Source organism: Talpa occidentalis, unplaced genomic scaffold, assembly GCF_014898055.3.
Source record: "Talpa occidentalis isolate TD23 unplaced genomic scaffold, MPIMG_talOcc4v2.1 talOcc4.5, whole genome shotgun sequence".
NCBI classification, from domain to species: Eukaryota; Metazoa; Chordata; class Mammalia; order Eulipotyphla; family Talpidae; genus Talpa; species Talpa occidentalis.
Genome location: NW_023604861.1, coordinates 50,237,849 through 50,261,750, shown reverse-complemented (window position 1 = coordinate 50,261,750; position 23,902 = coordinate 50,237,849). Strand labels below are relative to the sequence as shown.

At 38.6% G+C, this 23,902-nt stretch overlaps 1 protein-coding gene and 1 pseudogene across 2 annotated transcripts in view; both read left to right on the top strand.

Moving 5' to 3' along the window:
- LOC119258826 (NEDD4-binding protein 2-like 2) overlaps positions 1-23,902 on the top strand; it is a 79,749-nt gene that overhangs the window by 29,482 nt on the left and 26,365 nt on the right. The window contains exon 7 of one of the 2 annotated variants that reach the window (XM_054701884.1): positions 1,480-2,142. The exons of the other annotated variant lie outside the window; for it this stretch is intronic. Within the exon in view, the coding sequence (XP_054557859.1) occupies positions 1,480-1,569 (90 nt within the window). The 3' untranslated portion in view covers positions 1,570-2,142. Of the gene's footprint in view, positions 1-1,479; positions 2,143-23,902 lie in introns of those variants that run through there. 2 annotated transcript variants of the gene reach the window in all.
- Positions 16,546-17,758, top strand: LOC119259624 (uncharacterized; annotated as a pseudogene).

The following is a 23,902-nucleotide window of genomic DNA, read 5'->3' as shown; positions in this document are numbered from 1 at the left end:
GGTGAGATCTGAGGCAGAAAAGAAAGCATGTTATTGCAAACTGGAGGAAGGGCCAGCCAAGGAAATTGGCAAAATTGTGTTCCAGTATTTTATGGAAAATAGAACATGTATGTAATAAACTGAAATATTTAGCTGAGATTTCTATGTAAAGTATTAAAAGGCATAGCCTGGTTTCTACTTTCTGCTTGTAATAAAATGCAGAGGAGAGACATAAATTGAAGGAAGAAATGTTAAGTAAAAAGGAACAAAAATTTGAAGTTTTAGAAGCTTCTCAGCCTGTCCATATTGTGAAAATTAGAAGGAATGGTCTGGAGGCCACATCAAGGTTGTTGCTAGACAAGCATTTGCTGAAGAGATTATGAACGTGTGACTTACAGATCCATGAAGCTATCTAAGCAGGAATGGAGATGGAACTATGCCAGCAAAGACAATGCCAGCTTGGACTAAAAGGGGCAGAGATAGGATGAAATAAAGAAAGGCTGTCAGACGTCTGGATTCTACAAGATAAGTAGAGCTATCTGGCTATGAATGTTTTGCTCTTAATAGAATGACCCAAGAAGCTACTCAAAGGTTGGCAGATTGTCATTGCCACCACAGAGTTAGAGCCAAGGCCTGAAGGGGTGAAACTATCACACTGGAGGGCCTGGAAGGCAAAGTCCCCTCCTCAGTGGACTTGAAGGATAGAGCCTGTAGCCTAAGAGGATTACTGTTCAGCTTTAAAAGCTAATGGAATTAAGTTTTGGACTTGCTTAGGACCTATCTCTGATTTTTCCTTTTTGGAATGGAAATATCTATCCTATGCCTGTCCTGTCATTGTATTTTGAAAGCAGGCAACTTGTCTGGTTTCATGGTTCCCAGCTGGAAAGGAATTTTGTCTCAGGATGCATCATATATCTAATTTACCCAAACTTAATATATGACATTCAGATGGCATTTGGACTTATAGTTGATGGTGGATCCCATTAAGACCCTGGAGCTGCTGGAATGGAGTAAATGCATTTACATATTAGAAGGACATGACTTTGGGTGGCAAGAGGGTTGAATTATATATTGGTTCCTAATGCTCTCCCCTTTACCAATACCAAGTACCTCAAAATGTATATTTGGAGACAGGGCCTTTAAAGAGGTAATTAAAATATATATAAGGGCCTCCCTGGTGGCGCAAGGGGTTAAGACAACCTATGAAGCTGTCCACAGCCACAAGTTCCATAAGCAGCACAAGTTTCATCCCTGACCATGGAGCTATCCACATGGTGCTGCAGACCTCTCCTGACTCACCCGCTGCTCCCCTCAGCAGTGTATTTCAATCTGCCTGTTCTGTTCCCCACTCTCTCTGGTGAATCCTCTCGCCCCCTTGCACCTCTGGCCTGTATCCCAGTTTTTGTATGCATAAAATTAAATAAATCTTTAAATATATATATATGTATATATATAATAAGATCATCTGGATGGACTCTAATCCACTCCTTATAAGATTAGGACACAAACAGAAAGGGAAGGCATGACACCAGAGAAAGGAGGCCATCTACAATCAAGTCAAGAGGCCTTAGAAGAAGGCAATTCTGCTGACACCTTGATTGCGCATTTACAATCTCCAGAATTGTGAGAAAATAAATTCATGTTGTTTAAGCCACCCAGTGTGTGGTACTTTGTCACAACAGCCTTGGGAAACTAATACACAACTATTACATTAGCTGGTTGAGAGGCACTCATGAGACATTTCCTTCACTCATGTAGTCCTTTCATGTATAAATTGAGGGCCTTTGGTTCATCAGTTGTTCTTAATTTTTTATGAACGTGTTTCACTAAGAAGTGCATATGGGGTTACCTGACACTGGAAATGTACGTTCACAACATAATTGAGTTCTGTAGTTTTAGACTTTGAGGTACCTCAGGGATTATTGTGAGGGACAGAAACATCCAATTTCAGTAGAGCACAGAATTTGAGGAGAAGATGCAGTTTTGACTGCAACTTCAACAAGTCAATTAGTTTTCTGAAACTTTTCTTCCATGAAGATAATACCCTTATGGGGGCTATTGGGTGACCTAAACAAGATGAGTATGTTAGAATTTCAGCTGAAATAGGCCTTGTGTTAGTATTAAAATTTAGTGATTTTGCTTGTCTTCTCATGAATTCACCTATTAACTTTTGATATATAGTAGGGGTGGCAAGAGAAAGAAAGAAACCAGTTCGTTTTTATACTAGTTAGAAATGCTGTGAAAGATCTAGAAGGATAATGTTTAGTTTTTTTTGGTAACTTATAAAAATAATTCCTTGTTAGTGTAGACATGAGTTAAGCTGGGAAACAGTTCTAAACAATTTGTGATGCACATGCCTTTTTGTTATGAGTACTGGCACTATGTTTTCACCTGTGTTGTATGAACTCTTGGTACATTCTAGTCAATTTGATGGTTCCATTTTTACTGACAAATTTGGTGTGGTTAGCTTTAGAGAGCAATGTGTTGGGCATGCCACACATACCTATCTCATTAAGAGGAAAAAAGGATTTTTTGGTTTTGTTTTATTGTCAAGTATAATGCAAGTAGTGAACCTTTTCCCACCCTTTCTTGGTTTCCATAGAGACGTTTTCCCTCTTTCTTTGTTGTACTTGATGTTCTCTGTAATGTTGATATGACAGTGATATCGGGTTATCTGTAGTTATAGAAACTGCTCATTAGTTGCTGCCTGGTTTCCTATAAAATGAGCCATTCAAGATGGGGACATCAGTTTGAATGGACATTGACCTTTTACTTTTTTAAAGCATTTGGGAAGTGATAGATTTGTCATAAGATTCAGTGGACAGAGGAGAAGAGGGTATATGTTAGAGGATAAGAGAGGCAGTGTGTAATATTTAAGATAATTAGTACTTCATTTGTTTTTTTTTTAAATGGTAATCTGATTTTTTAATAACATACCATTCTTGACTCATTTGGATTATTTTCCACTCTTACAGTGAAACAGAAGAAATTACACTGAGTAACAATTGATAGAAAAATAGCTTTCAGTGGAGATAAATCAGAAACAAAATCAACTAATCAGTTGATTAGTTGAGACTTTCCAAGCAAGGTTTGAAAATTTTCTGTGGCATGGATTGATGTGGAACATTCAAGAAATGTGTATTTATTTGGTCTTATGAATTCTTGCCTTTCTGGAGCTGAGTTAGACTTGCTGAAGGCACAGTTTATAGTAGGTCTCCAGAACTGAAGCTCACATGAGCATCTTGCCCAGGATAGTAGCAAGAGTTACCGTGAATCTTAACTAAAAGTCTCAGAAAACACCAGTTACTTTGCTAAGTAAACATAAGTTCAGCCAACAAAACAAAGGCATGGTTAACTGGGAGACAGTGGAGATGTGAACTGAGCAAGGTGTTTGCATACAGGAATATTAAGTCAGTCATACCCTAATGTTAGTTTTGAAATTATTAGTATTGAAATGCTGATTAGTATTGAAATGATTAGTATTGAAATGCTGAAGGCTTGTGTTACTGATTCTTACCTGTGTGGTTTCCTGGTGGTGAATGAATCAAGAGATGAACCAGCAGCTTTCTATCTGCCTTCCTAGCTTGTAACAAGGATGTTAACCTTTTCCTTGAAAGATGTGGATGTTGATCATGGCAGGAAGTGGGAGGGGAGAGAGTAAGCTTGGAGAAATTTCCACTATTGTGACTATCTCAGGTTGTCAGATCTTGGCCAAGGTACAAAGTAGAGGATTGAAGTTTTAGATGCCAAAGAATAGTGTGACTTATACCTAATGGGTGGAAATTGGAATTGAGACCTTAATGGAAATGGACTTAAAATGGACCCAGGAAAAGACCTTTCAGCATTTGTCAGTCATAAGAACATGGAAAATGTGGAAAACAAACATGGCTTCTTTTTTAGATTGTGTTGCCTGGTGGATGTCAGTATGCTTCATGCTTTTCCTAAATATATCCATGTATAGCTTTCCTCTTGGAACCATCTGTGCAGGGGGGTGTGTGTGTGTACAAATGCTTAGTGCAAGAGGGCGGTAACAAGTAGAACCTATAGTTACGGATGGATCGTGTATTCGATCGGAGGAATGCGGTTGAGAAAAATAAACTAGTGAGAAGAGGGAGTAAAATGTTTTCTGCACAAAGGTGTAGCTGTAGGGCTTCTTTTCTATTGTTCATTTAGTGAACTGGTAAGTCAGTGAGTGAAAATGCAAAGGATTAAGTTCAGGAAAAGATTCTGTTGTTAATGCCTAAGCATAGTCTGAAAGTAGGATTTATTTTAACAAGGGAGAAAAATAAGGGAAAAGGACCTGTAGGTACTAATAGCTAAATCATCAAAAACCAAGAGGTAGGAAACAATGATGCATTTATTTATTCAATAATAATTTTTGTGTGCCTGCTATGTGCCAGGCATTGTTCTAGGTGTTAGTTAAAGCACTGGGCAAAACAGAAAAAGCCTTCCTAGATTCAGTGGATGAAAGTAGACTGTAACCAATAATAAGGAATTGTCTAGCAGGTTATATGATAAGTGCTATGGAGAAAATCAAAGCCAATAAATGGGATGGGGAGGGTGATGCTTTGGGAATGGGTGCCAATCTACCTGGAGTGATCAGAGACTTGAAGAAAGTGATAGAGTGAGTTAGCAAAGAAAGCAATGAGAAAAGAGCATTCCATGCAGAAGATTCTACAAGTGAGGACCTTCATACGTGGAATTTTGTTAATACAGTTAACACAATAGCAGGCAGGCAGTTTGCTTGGAGTCAAGTGAGCAAAGGTCCATGTAGGCAAGAGAGTCAATGAAAACAAAGGAACCAGATAACATGTCTTACACATTATTGAAAGAACACAGGCTATTACTCTGTTTGAGATGGGAAGCTATTGGAAAGTTTTGAGGAAGGGATGACATTATTTGACTTGTGTTTTAAATTATACAAGTCAATTTTGGATGCCTGATTCAGAATCAGTTGTTTTTTTTTCTTTTGCTTGATCTGATTTTATTTTAATATATTTTTTACATCATTTTTCATTTTTGCACAATGTATGCTTTTTCATCTTGGTTATAGTCCCCATACAATTTCCATCCCCCTTATTTTGACTGTAATCTCTCCTACCCACCATCAGTTTTTAAGAGGCAAAGGTAGGAGCAGAGACTAAAGTGGTCTTACAGTAATCCAAGAGAGAAAAGACTTGATTATGACTTCAACCAGGAAGTAAAGGTGGTGAGAGAAGTGGTTGAAGCTGGAGCTGACAGAGTTTGCTGAATAGATCAAATAATGGATATGAGAGAGAAAGATGAAGTTTGCTATTTGTTGAGATGTTAATACAATGCAGGAGGAGCACATTTGGAAAGAACAGAAGTTTGGACATGTTAAGAAAGAACAGAAGTTTGGACATGTTCATTTTGGACATGTTAAGTTTCAATTGCCTTTTAGACATGTGAATGGAGCTGTCAATTATATGTGTGTTTAGATTAGAGTTCAGGGGGCAAACCTGGATTAGAAATAACCAATTTGTGTATGAGTAGAAAAGCAAGCTTTTCATCATTTTCAAAGCATAAAATTTGGTGTATACTGTAATGAGAACTCCAGGCATTAGTACTTCTTGATTTTTTCCACATTATGACACACACACAAAACAAAATTAGAGAATTTGCTTGAGTAGATAGACTTGGCTATTTTTCCCAAAAACCTAGGGCTTGGGAACTTGACCTATTAAAAACTCCATTCAGTGGTTTTATCTGTCATTTATCTGATGCATTGCCAAGCATGCTGGTTGGGAAGTTTTCTCTAGAAAAAGTAATCGGGGACCAGATGAAGGAGAATCTGAAAACATGTTAATGAACTTAGACTTTGTCTTGCAGCAGATGGAGATCACTTAGGAGATTACAGAAGAAAAAGAGTGTTCACATTCCTTTTAGGTGCTTTTCAAAGTGTAGTGAAAGATATATCTTTTTTAATTTTCTTTTTTTTTTTTTTAAGATTTATTTATTTATTATTTATTTATACAAGCACTGGGTACAGTCAGAAGCGCGGGAGGGTGAGAGAATTCACCAGAGCCAGAGCGGGGAGCAGAGCAGGCAGAAGGACCGAAGTACACTGCTGAGGGGAGCAGCGGGCGACAGGAGAGGTCTGTGCGCCATGTGGGACCCTCCTCTAGTGGCCGGGGAGCAGCCGGGGATTGAACCAGCGCTGCAGAGGCTGCGGGCAGCTTCACAACCCAGCACTCAACCGCTGCGCCGCCAGGGAGGCCCTCTTTTTAAATTTTCAATTAATCACAGTGTAATACTGTAGAAAAGCATAATAAAGTGAACTGTTAGTAAAAACTTTAAAAGCACAAGTCAAATATCTTATTACATTCAACAAATATAAAATTTGTCAGATTACTATAGTTTCTTTAATCACTCAATTTTGTATTGTTCATGGACTGGCTTCAGTCTAGACAACTCTGAGTAACACTGTTTGGAATAAAGCATACTTGGCATTAACAGTCTTGATAGAAAGAAGGAAACTTCTGCAGATACTCAGTCACCAAACATTTTATAATATTTGTTGAATACTTTGCACAACCTTGAGGCCTTGAGGGCAGTGGTTTGGCAGGCGTAAAGCTTGTGATGGGGCCTACGCTACTGATAAGCACACCTGGCCGTTCTGATAATGTAGTTGTCTCTATTTATCCCCTATCAGTCTGCTCTTTGAGAACCACTCCAGTGTGGCCCTGTGTAGGCCAAGTGTAGCTTATGTTTAACCATCTCTTGATTGATCAGTTTTGCTTATTTGTTTTAGTCTCAGTAGTGACCCGAAGGTTACAAGGGATTTGGGGTAGAACATCTCTGGGCATGAAGTTACCTTTGTTGTTGCCTGGTTTTCTAGAGCATGAATCATTAGGGTCATTTCAGCTGTTCAGTAAATGTTTTAAAAAAATAAAAACTTTGGAATGAGGTCTCTCTGAATTGATGAAATTTAAAGATGAGTGGAATGGTGAGCTCTTCTATAGTTAGTGCCAGTGGTCCTTGTTTTTCTGTTTCCCCTACTAAAAGCACTGGCATTTATCAGGGAAAGATGGGGTTCTCTAAACTCACATTATGTTACCTGATATTTGAGAACCTGATCTGCACCCTGAAATTGAATACATCCATTTTGACAGGGATGCTATGTCACTAAGTGTGTTATTTCATGATTAGGGGTTAAGTCTCAATGTGCTATCACTGCTAAGGTGTCATTTGATCCCTGGCCAGGAAGCTGATCCACATATGGTGCGGCAAACCTCACTTCACTTCTGGCCCACTGTTCTCCTTTGCAGTGTATTTCAGTAGATCCACCTGTTCTGCTCCCACTCTGTCTCTGGTAAATCCTCACACCACACACCTCTAGGCTATGATCCAGTTCTATGCGAGAAAAAAAAAAAGCCGTGTTTGTATGTGAAAAGAAATTCACTTCTATTTGTGCAGACTCCTCACCAGACCTCTAATAACCCTATCTTCCTTAAGTTGCGCTGGCCTGTCAGGTCTTCAGTAAGTGTAGTGAGAAGGTGCTAGCAAATCAGAAATCATATTCTTAAGGTAGCTGATAGATCCAGAGTTGTTATTGGAAATGCATTGTGAATGAGGACTCATTGCAAGCTTGCTCTTAAATATGCAATTAGAACTTAGTAGACTATCAGCTAACTGATCCACCCATTGGCAGTCAATAATGTTTTCGTCTCCTTCCCTAGTCTCAGGTCAGAAGGGTGGCTTAGTTGCATATTCCTTTTTGCAGAGGAATATTTTTTAATAATTGATGTAGTAGGGGCCTCCCCTGGTGGCGCAGCAGTTGAGCGCTGGGCTGCGAGGCTGCCCGCAGCCTCTGCAGCGCTGGTTCGTTCCCTGGCCGCCAGCGAGGGTCCCACACACAAAAAAAAAAAATTTAATTGATGTGGAAGGTCAGTCATTCTGGCAGTCTCAGAATCCTTGAGAAACAGCAGTTCCCATATGTCACCACCTGAAGGTGACTTTGGGGAATTGGTGAGTAGTCACAGCTTTTTGGTCAGGGGGCCAGAAGGACAGGAGACATTTGCTGGTTGGGGTGCTAAAGCCAGTTTCACAGGTGTCATATCTCCCATTGAGTTCCAGGTTAGTCCTGGCAAAGGGGACAGTGAAGGAGCAGGATCTGGCTGACTGCTGGCTAGTACCAGGTCTGTTCACGGTCAAGATCCACTTGAGTTTCCCCAGAACTTTCCCAGGATGGGAAAAGCAGGAAACACAAGTTAGCTATTGGGGGTCCCTAAAGGGAGTCACTATTTTTGTCCATAAGGCACAACTTTGGAGGTTTTGATTGCATGAGCATGAACCAGTGAGAATTGCGATAGGATACTGTACTAGAGAGGAAACCTAGGAGTCCTTTTAGAAGTCAGTCATTAACTCATTTGTTGATGGACCAATGAGTGTCCTGGAAAGGGGGCAGGACAGGGTACTGTATGCCAAGTGATACAGATGATTGTAAGTTTTTAACAAACCATGTGGCCACAAAAGTATACTGATTGATTATTTTAGCCCTTTGAGGTCTGAAAATCATGGACTCTTAAAATATTTATGGTTTTTACATGCATAAGGAAATTTTACGGTTTCTCCAGTTTTCTCCTAATTATTTTTTCCAATGGGTGAGAAAGAAAGCGTGAGATGACAGTGCCTGGTCTGTTAGGTATACAGTGCCTCCCTGACCTCTACTGTTGGTGAGGATAGATTTTGCATCCTCATCCCTTCTTGTAGGAGGGTGTGGCCTCTCACATTGTTGAATTAAAAGGGAATGTGTGTTTGTGTCTGCAAATTTTAGGGGCAAGTCTAAAAATATACAGCAAGGTAGGAACAAATGACTTGGTTTGAGGTTCTGGTTGTACAGATTATTGACAAAGCTTAGTTCTTGAGGAGCACAGCTAGGGCAGGATATTCAAATTAAGAGACGGCAATAGTGGAAAATGCAGAAGGGGGTGTTCAAACCAGTCTATGGAAGACCAGTTCATTGATTTCAAATACCAGGAGCTTGAGATTCCTACAAGAAAATTCAAGAAAGGCTGCAGAGAAAAAAAAATCCAAAACCAGAATCTCTGGTGTCTTTTTTTTTTTAAGAGGCATGTGTTTTTATTTATTTATTCGTTTGTTTTTTTTTTTTTTTTTGTTTATACATGCACTGGGTACAGTCAGAAGCACGGGAGGGTGAGAGAATTCACCAGAGCCAGAGCGGGGAGCAGAGCAGGTAGAAGGACCGAAGTACACTGCTGAGGGGAGCAGCGGGCGGCAGGAGAGGTCTGCGCGCCATGTGGGACCCTCCTCCGGTGGCCGGGGAGCAGCCGGGGATCGAACCGGCGCCTCAGAGGCTGTGGGCAGCTTCGCAACCCAGCGCTCAACCGCTGCGCCACCGGGGAGGCCCCCTCTGGTGTCTTTTGAACCATTTATACTTGCATGTTTTGTGTTTGTATAAAGGTACACGCTTCAAGCATGTATTGAATGTAGAGTTGGCAATGATATCGTTTTCTGTGTGGTTGAAGTTTATATAGAAAATTAATAGAAATTATGTAAATAGTCAGACATACAGCACCTAGTACCCTAAGACATATCTTTAGGAATCAGATGATTGTCTCATTGGTGTTTAGTTGAATGACAGAATCGAAGAGGAAAGAGAATGTTGTGGAGACTTCAAGCATGAAGAAATTGAGTAGGGTAGGTTTGAATACATTAGAGAGCAAATTGGGGATGAGAAGTGTTAAGACACATTCTAAGTATAACAAAACAGCAGCAAAGATGATTTAGTGAATTGGATACTGCAATCATAATCAAGATTAGAATCATTTTTTTTTTTTTTTAAGATTTTTATTTATTTATTTATTTATACAAGCACTGGGTACAGTCAGAAGCGCGGGAGGGTGAGAGAATTCACCAGAGCCAGAGCGGGGAGCAGAACAGGCAGAAGGACCGAAGTACACTGCTGAGGGGAGCAGCGGGCGGCAGGAGAGGTCTGCGCGCCATGTGGGACCTTCCTCCGGTGGCCGGGGAGCAGCCAGGAATCGAACCGGCGCCGCAGAGGCCGCGGGCAGCTTCGCAACCCAGCGCTCAACTGCTGCGCCACCGGGGAGGCCCTAGAATCATTGTTTTCTCATTATGATGTACAGTTTTGTGTATTTTACAAGTTATCCCAGTTCATGACTCAAATATTACATATTAAGATAATAGTTTTTGTTTTCTCCTGAATACTGTGAATATTAGTGAGATGCTATTTATGGGTATATACTGGATTCTGCCCAAAAACCACTAAATACATTACTCGTTTCTATTTGGCAGAGTATTTAACATCTTTAAAAATTGGGTGTTACAACACAAATGATAAAGGACTGATCACAAAAATCTACAAAGAGCTGATGCGACTCGACAAAAACAAAGTAAATAACCCAGTCAAAAAATGGGCAGAAGGGCTAAAAAGAAACTTCTCCAAAGAGGAAATGCAAATGGCCAACAAGCATATGAAAAAATGTTCAACATCACTTGTAATCAGAAAAATGCAAATCAAAACTACAATGAGATACCATCTTACACCAGTGAAAATGGCATATATTAAAAAAAACTAGCAACAACAAATGTTGGCGAGGTTGTGGAGAAAAAGGAACTCTCCTGCACTGTTGGTGGGAGTGCAAACTGGTCCAACCACTATGGAAAGCTGTGGGGTGGTTCCTCAATCTGCTATAAATGGAGCTTCCATATGATCTGCAATCCCACTATTAGGTATCTACCCAAAGGACACAACAACATTAATTCAAAAGGACACCTGCACCCCTATGTTTATTGCAGCACTATTTACAATAGGTAAGCTATAGAAATGACCCAAATGCCCCCAAATAGATGACTGGATCAAGAAGATGTGGTACATATACACAATGGAATATTACTCAGTAGTCAAAAAAGATAAACTCATGCAATTTGCAGCAACATGGATGGACTAGAAGGGATCATGCTCAGCAAAATAAGCCAGAAAGAAAAAGAAAAATACCCGTTGGTCTCACTCATAGCAGGAATTTAGAAAACCCAAATAAGGGATCAGGAAAAAGACTAATTATAATAAAGTAAAAATCAAAATCAACAGGCAACTATAAACCAGAGACATACTACAAGGGGCGAGAAGGGAGTAGGATCAAAACAAGGGTGGTGGGAATTTTACGGGGACTATAACCAAGATGACAATGCATACATTGTACAAAAAATGAAAAATGATGTAAAAAATATATAAAATAAAAAATAAAAATATGGAGTAGTAGAGCTACTAAGAGCTACTAGTCTACTAAGTTAAGACATCTAGCTCAAATTTCTCACATTTTATAGGTGAGGAAATTGAGGTTCAAATGGTGAAATAACTCACCATGTCCTTCAATAGAAGTAGTACTAGAACCCAGGACTCCTACCTTTCAGTCATTTCTTTCCTATGCCAAAAATCTTCTAGTATTTATGGTGAGTAATATTCTTTTGTAGTGTTTTAATAGTTCACCAGTAAATCTGAATCCTTGGCAATTGTGAAGGTGGCTTCCCAGAAAAATTCATGGATATTTTAAGGCAGTTTTATAAAGGTTGAATTTCCTTTTTAATTTATATATTAAAAACCATAAAGCATGATTGAAAATAGGTTCTTTGTTAACTACTTGCTTGACTGCATTTAACAATTTAATGAGAAACCTTAATGAGATTTTGCTGAAATTTAAGGTATAGGAGTGGGGACACCTAACCAACTTAGTGCTCAGCATCCTGAGTTCTGCAGATGGTCATAAAGAAGTAAAAAGCTATAATACTTTGTAAACTATTTTGTTGTGGGGATTTTGGCCGATAATAAAAGGCTAAGACTTTAAGGTCCTCAGTCATATACCAATTTAAACCATGAATGTACTGTACATAGATAAGATTTTCACCACTTTTGCACAATTTAAAATTAAAACAATTTGTGCAATACAGTAATGCATGGAATAGTTTGAAAAATGAATCAAGGAAATCAAGCTGTATGCTGCCTGGCAGACAGCTAGAAAATGTTCTGTGAACCTTCTCTTAAAAAAAAAAAAAAAAAAAACTAGAGGGGCCTCCCCGGTGGCGCAGCTGTTGAGCGCTGGGTTGTGAAGCTGCCCGCGGCCTCTGCAGCACCGGTTCGATCCCCGGCTGCTCCCCGGCCACAGGAGGAGGGTGCCACATGGCGCGCAGACCTCTCCTGCCGCCCGCTGCTCCCCTCAGCAGTGTACTTCGGTCCTTCTGCCTGCTCTGCTCCCTGCTTCTGGCTCTGGTGTATTCTCTCACCCTCCCGCGCTTCTGACTGTACCCAGTGCATGTATAAACAAAACAAACAAACAAATAAAACATGCCTCTGTAAAAAAAAAAAAAAAAAAAACTAGAGGTCTACAGAACAATGACATTGTCTGACTATATGACTCATCACAGATGCAACTTTTTAGACAGTTTCTCCATTGGAACTTTTTTTTTTTTTTTTTTTAATAGAGGCATGCTTATTTATTTATTTGTTTGTTTGTTTGTTTGTTTTTTGTTTATACATGCACTGGATACAGTCAGAAGCACGGGAGGGTGAGAGAATTCACCAGAGCCAGAGCGGGGAGCAGAGCAGGCAGAAGGACCGAAGTACACTGCTGAGGGGAGCAGCGGGCGGCAGGAGAGGTCTGCGCGCCATGTGGGACCCTCCTCTGGTGGCCGGGGAGCAGCCGGGGGATCGAACCGGCGCCGCAGACGCTGCGGGCAGCTTCGCAACCCAGCGCTCAACCGCTGCGCCACCGGGGAGGCCCTCCATTGGAACTTAAAAGGACATCTGAAGTCACTTGAGGCCCAGGAATGCACTCGGACCATCATAAAGGTTTTATATAATCTGAATCTCGACTCCCCTGGCAACGTATGTGCTAGGGTTCTCTTAAAATGTTCTGAGACAAAAAGTGAATGCAAGTAGGAAACTAAAAAATCTTACTGGTGTATTCTGAAGCATAACTTAAACCCATGCTATGTAGCTGTGACACAAGGGAGGATAAAACAGATAGTATGCTGTGCAGCTCTCACAAGAGGGCTTTGCTCTATCTGAGCATTGCTTGTGACAAGAAGACAGAACTCAATCAAGTGTGACTGACAGGTACACGGGACAGTCATCCCCAGTGCACACTCTGGAAATGATCTGTTGTGCTTGCGTTGTCTTTTTGGAAACACAAACCTGGATGTAAATTATACATAGAAATAATTCGAACACAATCTAGAAAATTATGGAACGTCTCCAATAAATGGAGTTCGGAAAACTGGACAGCCACTTGTAAAAGAATGAAACTAGACTATCAAACCACACAAAAGATTACTTCAAGATAGATTAAAGGCTTGAATGTGAAACCTGAAACAATAAAACACATAGAAAAAAATACAGGCAACATATTCCACAACATTGGCCTCAGTGATAGATTTGATGACTTGGCTACAATGGCAAGGGAGATAAAAGCAAAAAATAAACAAATGGTACTATATCAAACTAAAAAGCTGCACAATGAAAGAAATATTAAAAAGACACTGTACTAAATGGGAGAAAATATTGCACTTCATATATCCAACAAGGGGTTAATAGCCAAGATTTATAAAGAATGCATACAACAATAAGTAAATAATCCAAAACCAAATAACACAATCAAAAAATGGGTAGAAGATCTGAATAGACACTTCTCCAAACATACAGTCAACAGTCACATGAAGAAATGTTCATCACTTATCAAGAAAATGACAAAACCATAGTGACATTTATCACCTCACACCTATGAGGATGACCTATGAGAAATTGACAAAAAGACATATGCATTCCTGAGTTTATTGCAGTATTATCTATAATAGCCAAGATATAGACACCTAAATGTCCAATGGTGGATGATTAGATAAAGGAGATGTGTATATACGAAATGGAATACTATTCATCTGTTAAAAAGAGGGGTGTGGGGAGGGAGGCAGAGAGAGAGGGAGGGGAGGAAGGATGGAAGATCTTGCCATTTGCAATGGCATGGATGGAACTTGAGGGGATCCTGCTAAGTGAAGTAAGTCAGGCGAAAGGGAAATAGTGAATGATTTCACTCAGGTGGAATATAAAGAAAGCAAAGGAACAGATGGAATTAAACCAAAACAAATCCTTGGAATTTATGCCAGAACTGAGGTTACTGAGGGGGAATTGGAGGGAGGAGCAAAGGGTGGAGGGGGGCTAATGGACAGTAGAGGAGGGTTATAGGTACTTTGTTGGTGGGCACAATATGATAATACACATTTGAAGAACTGTGCACCTGTGCTCCTAAAACATACATACCAGTGTTATAAATTAATGTACCTCAATTAAAAGAACATGCAGAAGGAGATGGAGCAAAATATAAAGACCTTTTCATTAAGTATCCACTTCTCATTCTGAGTCCCAGACAGGTTAACAGCTTGGTAGGTATTAATTTAGGACTTACTGTGTTCTAGACCCTGTGTTAGATGTTCTTTCACACCAAACACAAATTCAAGAACAGTTCTCTCATTCAGTAGTTGCTCCTTGTGGACTTTGGAACATGGCTAAAAAAAATGTCAGAAGTTCATAAAAAGAGGTCACTGATTTGCTAAGGTAAATGTCATATGTTCTGAACACCCAAGTCCTGTGGCAGTGCCTTTCAAAGATTATTCGTTCTGTGAGGTGACTTATGTGTACAAAATTCCAATAAGGCTGTTTTCATCATTTTTCTACCACAAATAATTTAGCAGTAGTAGGTGGGGGTAGTTAAATTTGGTTAGTCCCAAAGAGAAGAATAAATTATATCTGACTGCCTGAAAACAGATCTGATTTAAGGATACAAAACCACTATAAAATGCAAATAGAAGAATTCCAAAAGCTTAACAATGTGCAGCTGTTGAAAATAAAGCCAGTAAGTAGCACCCATACATTTGAATTCTTTTAAGGTGTAACTATAGCTCATTATAGTAAATGGTAATGTATTTATGGGTGTTGTCAACATGGAAGGCGGAAACTGACATACATATTTGTTAAAAACATTTAGCAGTATCAACCATTTTGCAGTGAAAGGAATTGTTAAATGGCTAAATTGTATATGACTTTTTTAATGTTAGAAAGTAATACCAAAAAATGCAGACATTTTATTGCTTCTATCAACATTGTCTGTTTGCATAAAGGGTGGGTCTAAAAATAAATCCCAAGTTTAAGTTAAGTGAGTGAAATTTTTAGTTTGTGCTTTTGAGGCCATCCAGTTTGGATTTTTTTGTTGTTGTTGTTAGAAGGCATGCTACTTTTCATAATTTCATGTTTGAAAATACTTAGAAATGGAGTTGCTATATTTGGTTTAAACCAATAGCTGTGCCATATAAATGTTTTTAAATATGCTAAGAATTTGAAGAGTTGTATCAAATCAGGGCTATTTAATAATGCCTGTTACTAATAGGATTTAACATGCAGGTGTAAGTTTGTGATTTGAAAAAGTATGAACATCCTTTTTATGCAATGTAGTAATGAATTTTCACTTTAATCGCAATTTATTTCTTACAAGAAAACTGAGATGTTGAACCTAAAGATACTTGTAGGATACATTTAGGAAAAGAGATTTAAAAAAATTTATTTTGGTATTTCAGGATGTTTAAAGTAGCTCATTTGAAAGTGCTAAATGCTAAGGAAGGAGGGGTGACGCGCATATGAGATCAGGCATGGTATCATATATCTCATTTTAGGCATAAGACAGGAAGTAAAATTTAACAAGCTATGTACAATTTTTCTTTTCTGATAATTTTAAGAGAGTCATATATTTTTAGTATTTAATTCATTGCTTTTCAATTTGTTAGGAGGCTTTTTGGGGGGATATGTGAAAGATTTTGCAAAGCAATATTTCTTTTTCCATATATGCAAATTCCATAATCAATGACCATTTCAACAGAAAGAACTTTGGCTAAGTAAATAATGCTTCTGGCAGTGTCTTCTTGTTATTGTGAACTTGAGCGTTCAAAAATGCTAGTTTTTATTTTTTTTCCTATTGATTATTGGTGTAACTACTTTGTGGCCTGAAATTTCTTTGCTGTTACTAGTCCACCAAACGATATTGTTAACAATTTCAAATTACTAGGCCTCATTCCATATATACAGAAATTTTTCTTCCCCCTTTCCATTTGGTCTCTGCTTAGTGTAAAATGACTAGGGTTAGTCAGGTAATAAGAGTGATACTGGAATCTGAATTCATCTATTGCATAACAAACATGTAATTCATGATGATGAATGGAGGAGCAATATTGAACAGTGTTTAAAAATGCAAGCTTTTTTTCTTCTCATATAAGGAGTTCCCAATCTTATTAAATACCATCCATGAACATCATTTCAATTATTGTATACTATTTCATCACATGGATGTCTTACAGTTTTCTTAGCCTTACCCCGTAGTTAAAATGTGATGAACACACTTAAAATTGCCCTCATTTTGGATTATCTGAATATATCACATAAATGCATGTTTTCCCCCAACACTTCTATTCCCCTATGTCCCCTTGTCCCTTTCCCTCCCCACTCCCTCTTCATCCAGAGGATGACTTAGAGATCAAGAGAGAATCAGCCACCTTCATTGGTGTTACATTGGTCTGGTAAATGAACTACGAGATTTAGTAAATGGCCATGAAGATGAAAGATGCAAGAAGATAAATCCTAAAGTGACTTTTCCCAAATGTTTGTAATTGAGTTGGCCAATATACCAAAGAATTACCTTCCTAAGGAAGATGATTACTTATTTCTGTTTGTCGCTAATGCTCAATGAAAGCTTTGTTGCTTGTCCAACAGTGAATGAAAATCTCACCTCTGTAACAAGTGATGACTGCTCTGGCATGAAGGTAGAAAATTAGGTTGGATATCGCTATATTATAGCATTAGATAACCAGGACCAAACTGCAAATGTCCCACGCTCATTTATAAGGAAAAGCAATATGGTAAATAAAAGTCTCTTGAATGAAACAATTCTATCCTGTTAGGATGGATCCAGAACTTCCTATAAAGTTTAAAGAAAGAGTAAGGAGTATATACAACTAAAAACACTTAACTGAACTTTTTCCTCAAACAGCTTATCTGATGAAGAATTACAAGTGGGCTCTGATAGACTACCCTATATTTGTAGCTGGCCTGAGGGACCGCTTAAGTTTATATCTGAAGAGAGACCAAAGAAAGATAGATGACATAAGTTTGCTTTTCCTGACAGCTGGGGGCAATTGATTAAATTGATCTCCACTTGTAAAGGAGTATCAGGACCAGGAAACAGTCGGGAAACATTGGTAGAGGAGAAGCTTTGATAGAAAATGAAGATTTGTGAGCTCCAATTGAGACTATAGATTCATTCATAGAAACAGAAACAAATATCTTCAAAAGCTGCTTACTTTAACTGGAGGTTCCAGAAAGTGCCTTACATGCAAGAGAGAATAAGAGAAGCAGAGAGGAATTTTCAATTTGGCACCAAACTTTAACTTAATGGGTTGGAATCGTATCTGTTATAATAGATTATAACATAACATAACCTGTTAACAGAAAGCCATGGACTAAAAATTATTTTGGAAGAAAAAAAATATTTCAGAAACAAATAATGGAGGAGAATAAATAAAACCTTGAGAACTTCAATCATCAATCATGTTTTTGCCTTCATAATATCAAAGATCCTTCTCTAAATGTTGGGAGGCATTTTATTCTCTTTATCTGTTATTTAATAGACTAAGGTGTTCTGTATAATTTTACAAAAACCCTATTCCTTTTCTTTTTTTAATAATAAATTTTATTTTTATATTCCCCATACAATTTCAAGTCCCCATTTTGACCCCAATCCCTCCCCTCCCACCACCCACCCCCCCAAAAGTGTCTCTGGTTCATAGATTTTTGTTGATTTTGATATTTACTTTCTTATAGTTATTCATTTTCCTGGTCCCTTATTTAAGTTTTCTAGATTCCTGCTATGAGTGAGACCATCCGGTATTTTTCTTTTTCTTTCTGGCTTATTTCGCTGAGCATGATCCCTTCCAGCGCCATCCATGTTGCTGCAAATTGCATGTGTTTATCTTTTTTTTTTTTAAAGTATTTTGAAATTCCATCTTTATTTTTTTATTTATACATACAAGCACTGGGTACAGTCAGAAGCGCGGGAGGGTGAGAGAATTCACCAGAGCCAGAGCGGGGAGCAGAACAGGCAGAAGGACCGAAGTACACTGCTGAGGGGAGCAGCGGGCAGCAGGAGAGGTCTGCACACCATGTGGGACCCTCCTCCGGTGGCCGGGGAGCAGCCAGGGATCGAACAGGCACTGCAGAGGCTGCGGGCAGCTTCACATCCCAGCGCTCAACCGCTGCGCCACCGGGGAGGCCCATGTTTATCTTTATTGAATGCTGAGTAATATTCCATGGTATATATGTACCACATCTTCTTGATCCAGTCATCTATTTTTGGGCATTTGGGCTGTTTCCAAAGCTTAGCTATTGTAAACAGTGCTGCTATAAACATAGGGGTGCAGGTGTTCTTTGGAATTGATGTTTCTGTGTCCTTTGGGTAAATACCTAGGAGTGGAATTGCTGGATCATATGGAAGCTCTATGTTTAGTAGGTCCAGAAATCTCCACACAGCTCTCCATAGTGGTTGGACCAGTTTGCACTCCCACCAACAGTGCAGAAGAGTTCCTTTTTCTCCACACCCTCGCCAACATTTGTTGTTGCTAGTTTTTTTAATATGTGCCATTCTCACTGGTGTAAGATGGTATCTCATGGTAGTTTTGATTTGCATTTCCCTGATTACAAGTGATGTTGAACATTTTTTCATATGCCTGTTGGCCATTTGCATTTCCTCTTCAGAGAAGTTTCTTTTTAGCTCTTCTGCCCATTTTTTGACTGGATTATTTTCTTTGCTGTTGTTGAGTCTCATCAGCTCTTTGCAGATTTTTGTGATCAATCCTTTATCATTAGTGTTGTGTGCAAAAATGTTCTCCCAGTTGGTGGGGTTTCTCTTTGTTTTTGTTATTGTCTCTTTTGCTGTGCAGAAGCTCTTTAATTTGATGTAGTCCCAGCTGTTTATCTTTGCCTTCACTATCACTGCTTTGGGTGATGTGTCTGTAAAGATGTCTTTGATGTGCATATCCCGTAGTGTTTCGCCTATATTTCCTTTTATGTATTTTATGGTTTCAGGTTTTATGTCTAGTTCTTTAATCCATTTTGAGTTGGTTTTTGTGTATGGTGTGAGGTAGTAGTCAAGCTTCATTCTTTTGCATGTAGCAACCCAGTTTTCCCAGCACCATTTATTGAACAGACTTTCTTTGCTCCAATGCATATTCTTTGCTCCTTTGTCAAATATTAGTTGACCATAAATCTGTGGGTTTATTTCTGGATTTTCTATTCGATTCCATTGGTCTGTATGTCTGTTCTTGTTCCAATACCATGCAGTTTTGATGATTATGGCTTTGTAGTATAGCCTGAAATCTGGGAGTGTGATGCCTCCATTCCCTTCTTTTTTTTTCAGGAGAGCTTTGGCTATTCGGGGTTTTGGGTGATTCCATATGAATTTCATCAATAATTGTTCTATTTCTTTGAAGAATAACATTGAAATTTTTATTGGAATAGCATTGAATCGGTATATTGCTTTTGGTAGGATGGCCATTTTAATAATGTTTATTCTTCCAATCCATGAGCAGGGGATGTCTTTCCATTTCTTTGTGTCTTCTTCTATTTCTTTTAACAGTGTTTTATAGTTTTCTTTGTAAAGGTCCTTTACCTCTTTTGTTAGATTTATTCCCAAGTATTTGATTTTTTTTGTTTCGATAATAAAGGGGATGGTTTTTTTTCATTTCTTCTTCTTCAGATTTATTGTTAGTGTATAGGAAGGCTTCTGACTTTTGCATGTTGATTTTGTATCCTGCCACTTTGCTGAACTGATTGATGAGTTTAATTAGTTTTTCTATGGAGTTTTTGGGGTTCTCTATGTATATTATCATATCATCTGCAAATAGTGATAGTTTGACTTCTTCTTTTCCTATTTGGATTCCTTGTATGTCTTTCTCTTGTCTTATTGCTCTGGCTAGGACTTCCAGTATTATATTGAAAAGCAGTGGTGAGAGTGGACATCCTTGTCTTGTTGCAGATCTTAATGGAAATGCTTTCAGCTTTTCACCATTGAGAATGATACTGGCTGTTGGCTTGTCATAGATGGGCTTTATGATGTTGAGGTATGTTCCTTGTATCCCAAGAATTTCAAGGGCTTTTATCATGAATGGGTGTTGCACTTTGTTGAAAGCTTTCTCGACATCTATTGATATTATCATATGGTTTTTATATTTCTTTTTGTTGATGTGTTTGATAACGTTGCTTGATTTTCGGATGTTGAACCATCTTTGTGTCCCTGGAATGAATCCTACTTGGTCGTGGTGAATTATCTTATGGATACACTGTTGGATTCTGATAGCTAAAATTTTATTGAGGATTTTTGCATCAGTGTTCAGTAGGGAGATTGGCCTATAGTTTTCTTTTTTTGTGTTGTCCTTGTTCATTTTTGGTATTAGTGTAATGTTGGCTTCATAGAACGTGTTAGGTATTATACCTTCCTTCTCAATTTTTTGGAACAGTTTGTGAAGGATAGGCACCAATTCGTCTCTGAATGTTTGGTAGAATTCATTTGTAAATCCATCAGGTCCTGGGCTTTTGTTTTTGGGGAGGTTTTTGATTACCATTTCAATTTCACTAATTGTAATTGGTCTGTTTAGGTGTTCTATTTCTTCTTTGTCTAGCTTTGGGTGATTGTAGAGTTGTAGGAATTTGTCCATCTCCTCTAGATTGTTGAACTTGTTTCCATATAACTGTTCATAGTAGTTATTAATTATTCTTTTGATTTCTGCTGTGTCCGTTGTGATTTCTCCTCTTTCATTTATTATCCTATTTATTTGTGCTTTCTCCCTTTTTGCCCTTGTGAGCCTGGCTAGGGGTTTATCTATTTTATTTATTTTTTCGAAGAACCAGCTCTTGGTTTCATTGATCTTTTGGACTGTTTTTTTTAGTTTTAATTTCATTTATTTCTGCTTTGGTTTTTATTATTTCTTTTCTTCTACTGGTTTTGGGGTTTTTTTGTTCTTCTTTCTCTAGATCTTTGAGCTTCGAGATTAGGTTGTTTCTTTGAGTTCTTTCTTGTTTCTTGATGTGAGCATCTATTGCTATATATTTTCCTCTTATTACTGCTTTTGCTGCATCCCATACATTTAGGATGTTGGTGTCCTCCTTGTCATTCAATTCAAAGAATTTTTTAATTTCTTCTTTGATCTCCTCGTTAGTCCAGTGGTCTTCCAGTAGTGTGGTTTTTAATCTCCATGAGGTAGGATAGTTCCTTGCCTTCTTTTTATGGTTTATTTCTAGTTTGATGCCTTCATGGTCAGAAAAGATGGTTGGTATGATTTCAATCTTGGTGTATCTGTTGATGTTTGTCTTGTGCCCCAGTATGTGATCGATCCTGAAGAATGACCCATGTGCGCTTGAGAAAAATGTGTACTCCATGTTTTTTGGGTTTAGTGTTCTATAGATGTCTGTTAAGCCCAAATGCTCTAGGTCCTCATTTAGAGCTTTAGTTTCTTTACTTATTTTTTGTCTTGTTGATCTATCCAATGTTGATAGTGGTGTGTTGAAGTCTCCCACTACGTATGTGTTTTCTCTGAAGTCTGTTTTCAGAGAGGACAACAGTTGTCTGATATATTTTGGTGCTCCTTCGTTTGGTGAGTATATGTTAATGAGTGTTATTTCTTCTTGAAGTATTGTCCCCTTGATCATAATGTAGTGACCATTGGGGTCTCTTTTTATTTTTTTGAGTTTGAAATCTGTTTTATCTGATATGAGTATAGCTGTTCCTGCCTTCTTTTTTGGTCCATTTGCTTGTAGAATTGTTTTCCATCCTTTAACTTTGAGTCTATTTTTATCTTTTGTAGCTAATTGTGTTTCCTGGAGACAGCAAAAGGTTGGGTTTTGTTTCTTAACCCAGCCTGCAACTCTGTGTCTTTTTATTGAAGAGTTTAGTCCATTTACATTTAGAGTTAGTATTGATATGTTCGCATCTGTATTTGCCATTGTGTTTGTCTTTCCTTTGATTTTATTTATTTATTCTTTTAATAACTTTCTTTGGCCTTCTTTTGTTGTTATTCGTCCCTCTGAGGTTCTGGCTTTAGGATTCCTTGTAGTATTTTTTGGAGTGGGGGTTTAGTCGTAATAAAATTCCAGAGTTTCTGTTTGTCTGAGAAGGTCCTTATTCTTTCTTCATAGAGGAAGGAGAGCTTTGCGGGATAGAGTATTCTTGGTTGGCATCTGTTTTCTTGGAGCCTGTTGCCTATGTCCCTCCACTCTCTCCTTGCCCGTAGTGTTTCTTCAGAGAAGTCTGATGTCAGTCTGATTGGTTTCCCTTTGAATGTTATCTGTTTCTTCCCTCTTGTCAGTTTCATTATTTTTTCCTTGTCTTGGATTCTTGGGAGCTTTACTATTATGTGTCTTGCTGTATTTTTCCTTTCGTCATGGAAGTTTGGTGGTGTTCTTGCTTCTTGTATATCAATTTTCAGCTCCTTCGCGTTTGGGAAGTTCTCTTCAATTATATCCTTGAATATTTTCTCTGTTCCTACATCTCTCTCCTCTCCTTCTGGGATTCCTATAACTCTTATATTTCCTTTCCTCATGGAGTCAGATAGTTCCCGAAGTCTTTCTTCGGTCTTTTTCCTTCGTACTTCTCCTTCCTTTTCTGTTTTAGTTCTTTTTATTTCTGTGTCTTCAAGAGTACTTATTCGTTCTTCCATTTCATCTATTCTGCTTTCATTGCTTTTCCCAGAGTTCTTTAGCGTCTCCATTAATTCTTTGATCTCCTGCATTTCTTTTACTTCCCTCTTTAGGGACTCAATTTCATTCTTCTGGTCATTAATTATTTTCCCCTTATCATTGTTTTCCTTTATGACTTCTGTCAGTTTTTTAATCACAGCAATTTTAAATTCTCTATCTGGAAGGCTCAGAAGTTCTTCCAAGTTACTGTCGTTGCAATCTGGCAGATGGTTTTCTTTTTGCGGTGTGCTTTTTTTTTTTGCTGAGGAGAAGCTGGGTTGCATGTAGTTTTTCTACTCCCTACTGCCTGTTTTCTAATTTGCCGTATTCCTTGTGACACTGTGTTGCTGGTACTGGCCGGCATCTTGGGCGACCTTCCCAGCTCACCTCTGGCTCCTCTGGGGAACTTCTGCTGGGTTCACACAGTCTCCACCAAAGAAGGGTCCCTGCTGCAAATGCCGGTGCCGGGCACGCTCTCCTGCATGCCCGGTCTGCCCCAGCGGTGGGTGCTGCTCCCCTCTTGGCTGGGACTGCAGGCTAGAAGGCGCCCGGCATGGACAAGCCTCCCAGCTTACCTCTGGCTCCTCGGTGAGCCTTCTGCTTGCTTCACACAGTCTCCACCAAATCCCTATTCCTTTTCTTGTGCTATAGTATACGCCTAGCTTCTGGTAGTTATCTTTTATAAGCGAGAAATTGTTTTTTACTTTGAAATCTTAGATAAAAGTAGATAATACACTAAATAACCTATGGTTTACTTCAGAATTTTAGGTAGCCAACTAGATACTTCGTACTTTTTAAGGATCACTTCCAATCTTGATTTTTTTAAAATGGTTTGGTGAACAGCTGAAAATAGTGGAAGAATCTAAATGGTTACAGTTGTTACAAACTGATGATAACAAAAATTTAACCAGCATTTACTTTTCCCCCTTGAGTTATATTATCAAAGTTTGCCTTTCAACAGGTAAAGTTAATTTTGGATCTCCTGGGGTGCCACTGTGTTTATTTGCTAGAAATAAAATAGCCAGTTTGACACATACCAGTAATTTTTGATATTTCTACCCTGTGTTAGTGATTTCATATTGTTAATTGATCTGGTGATGT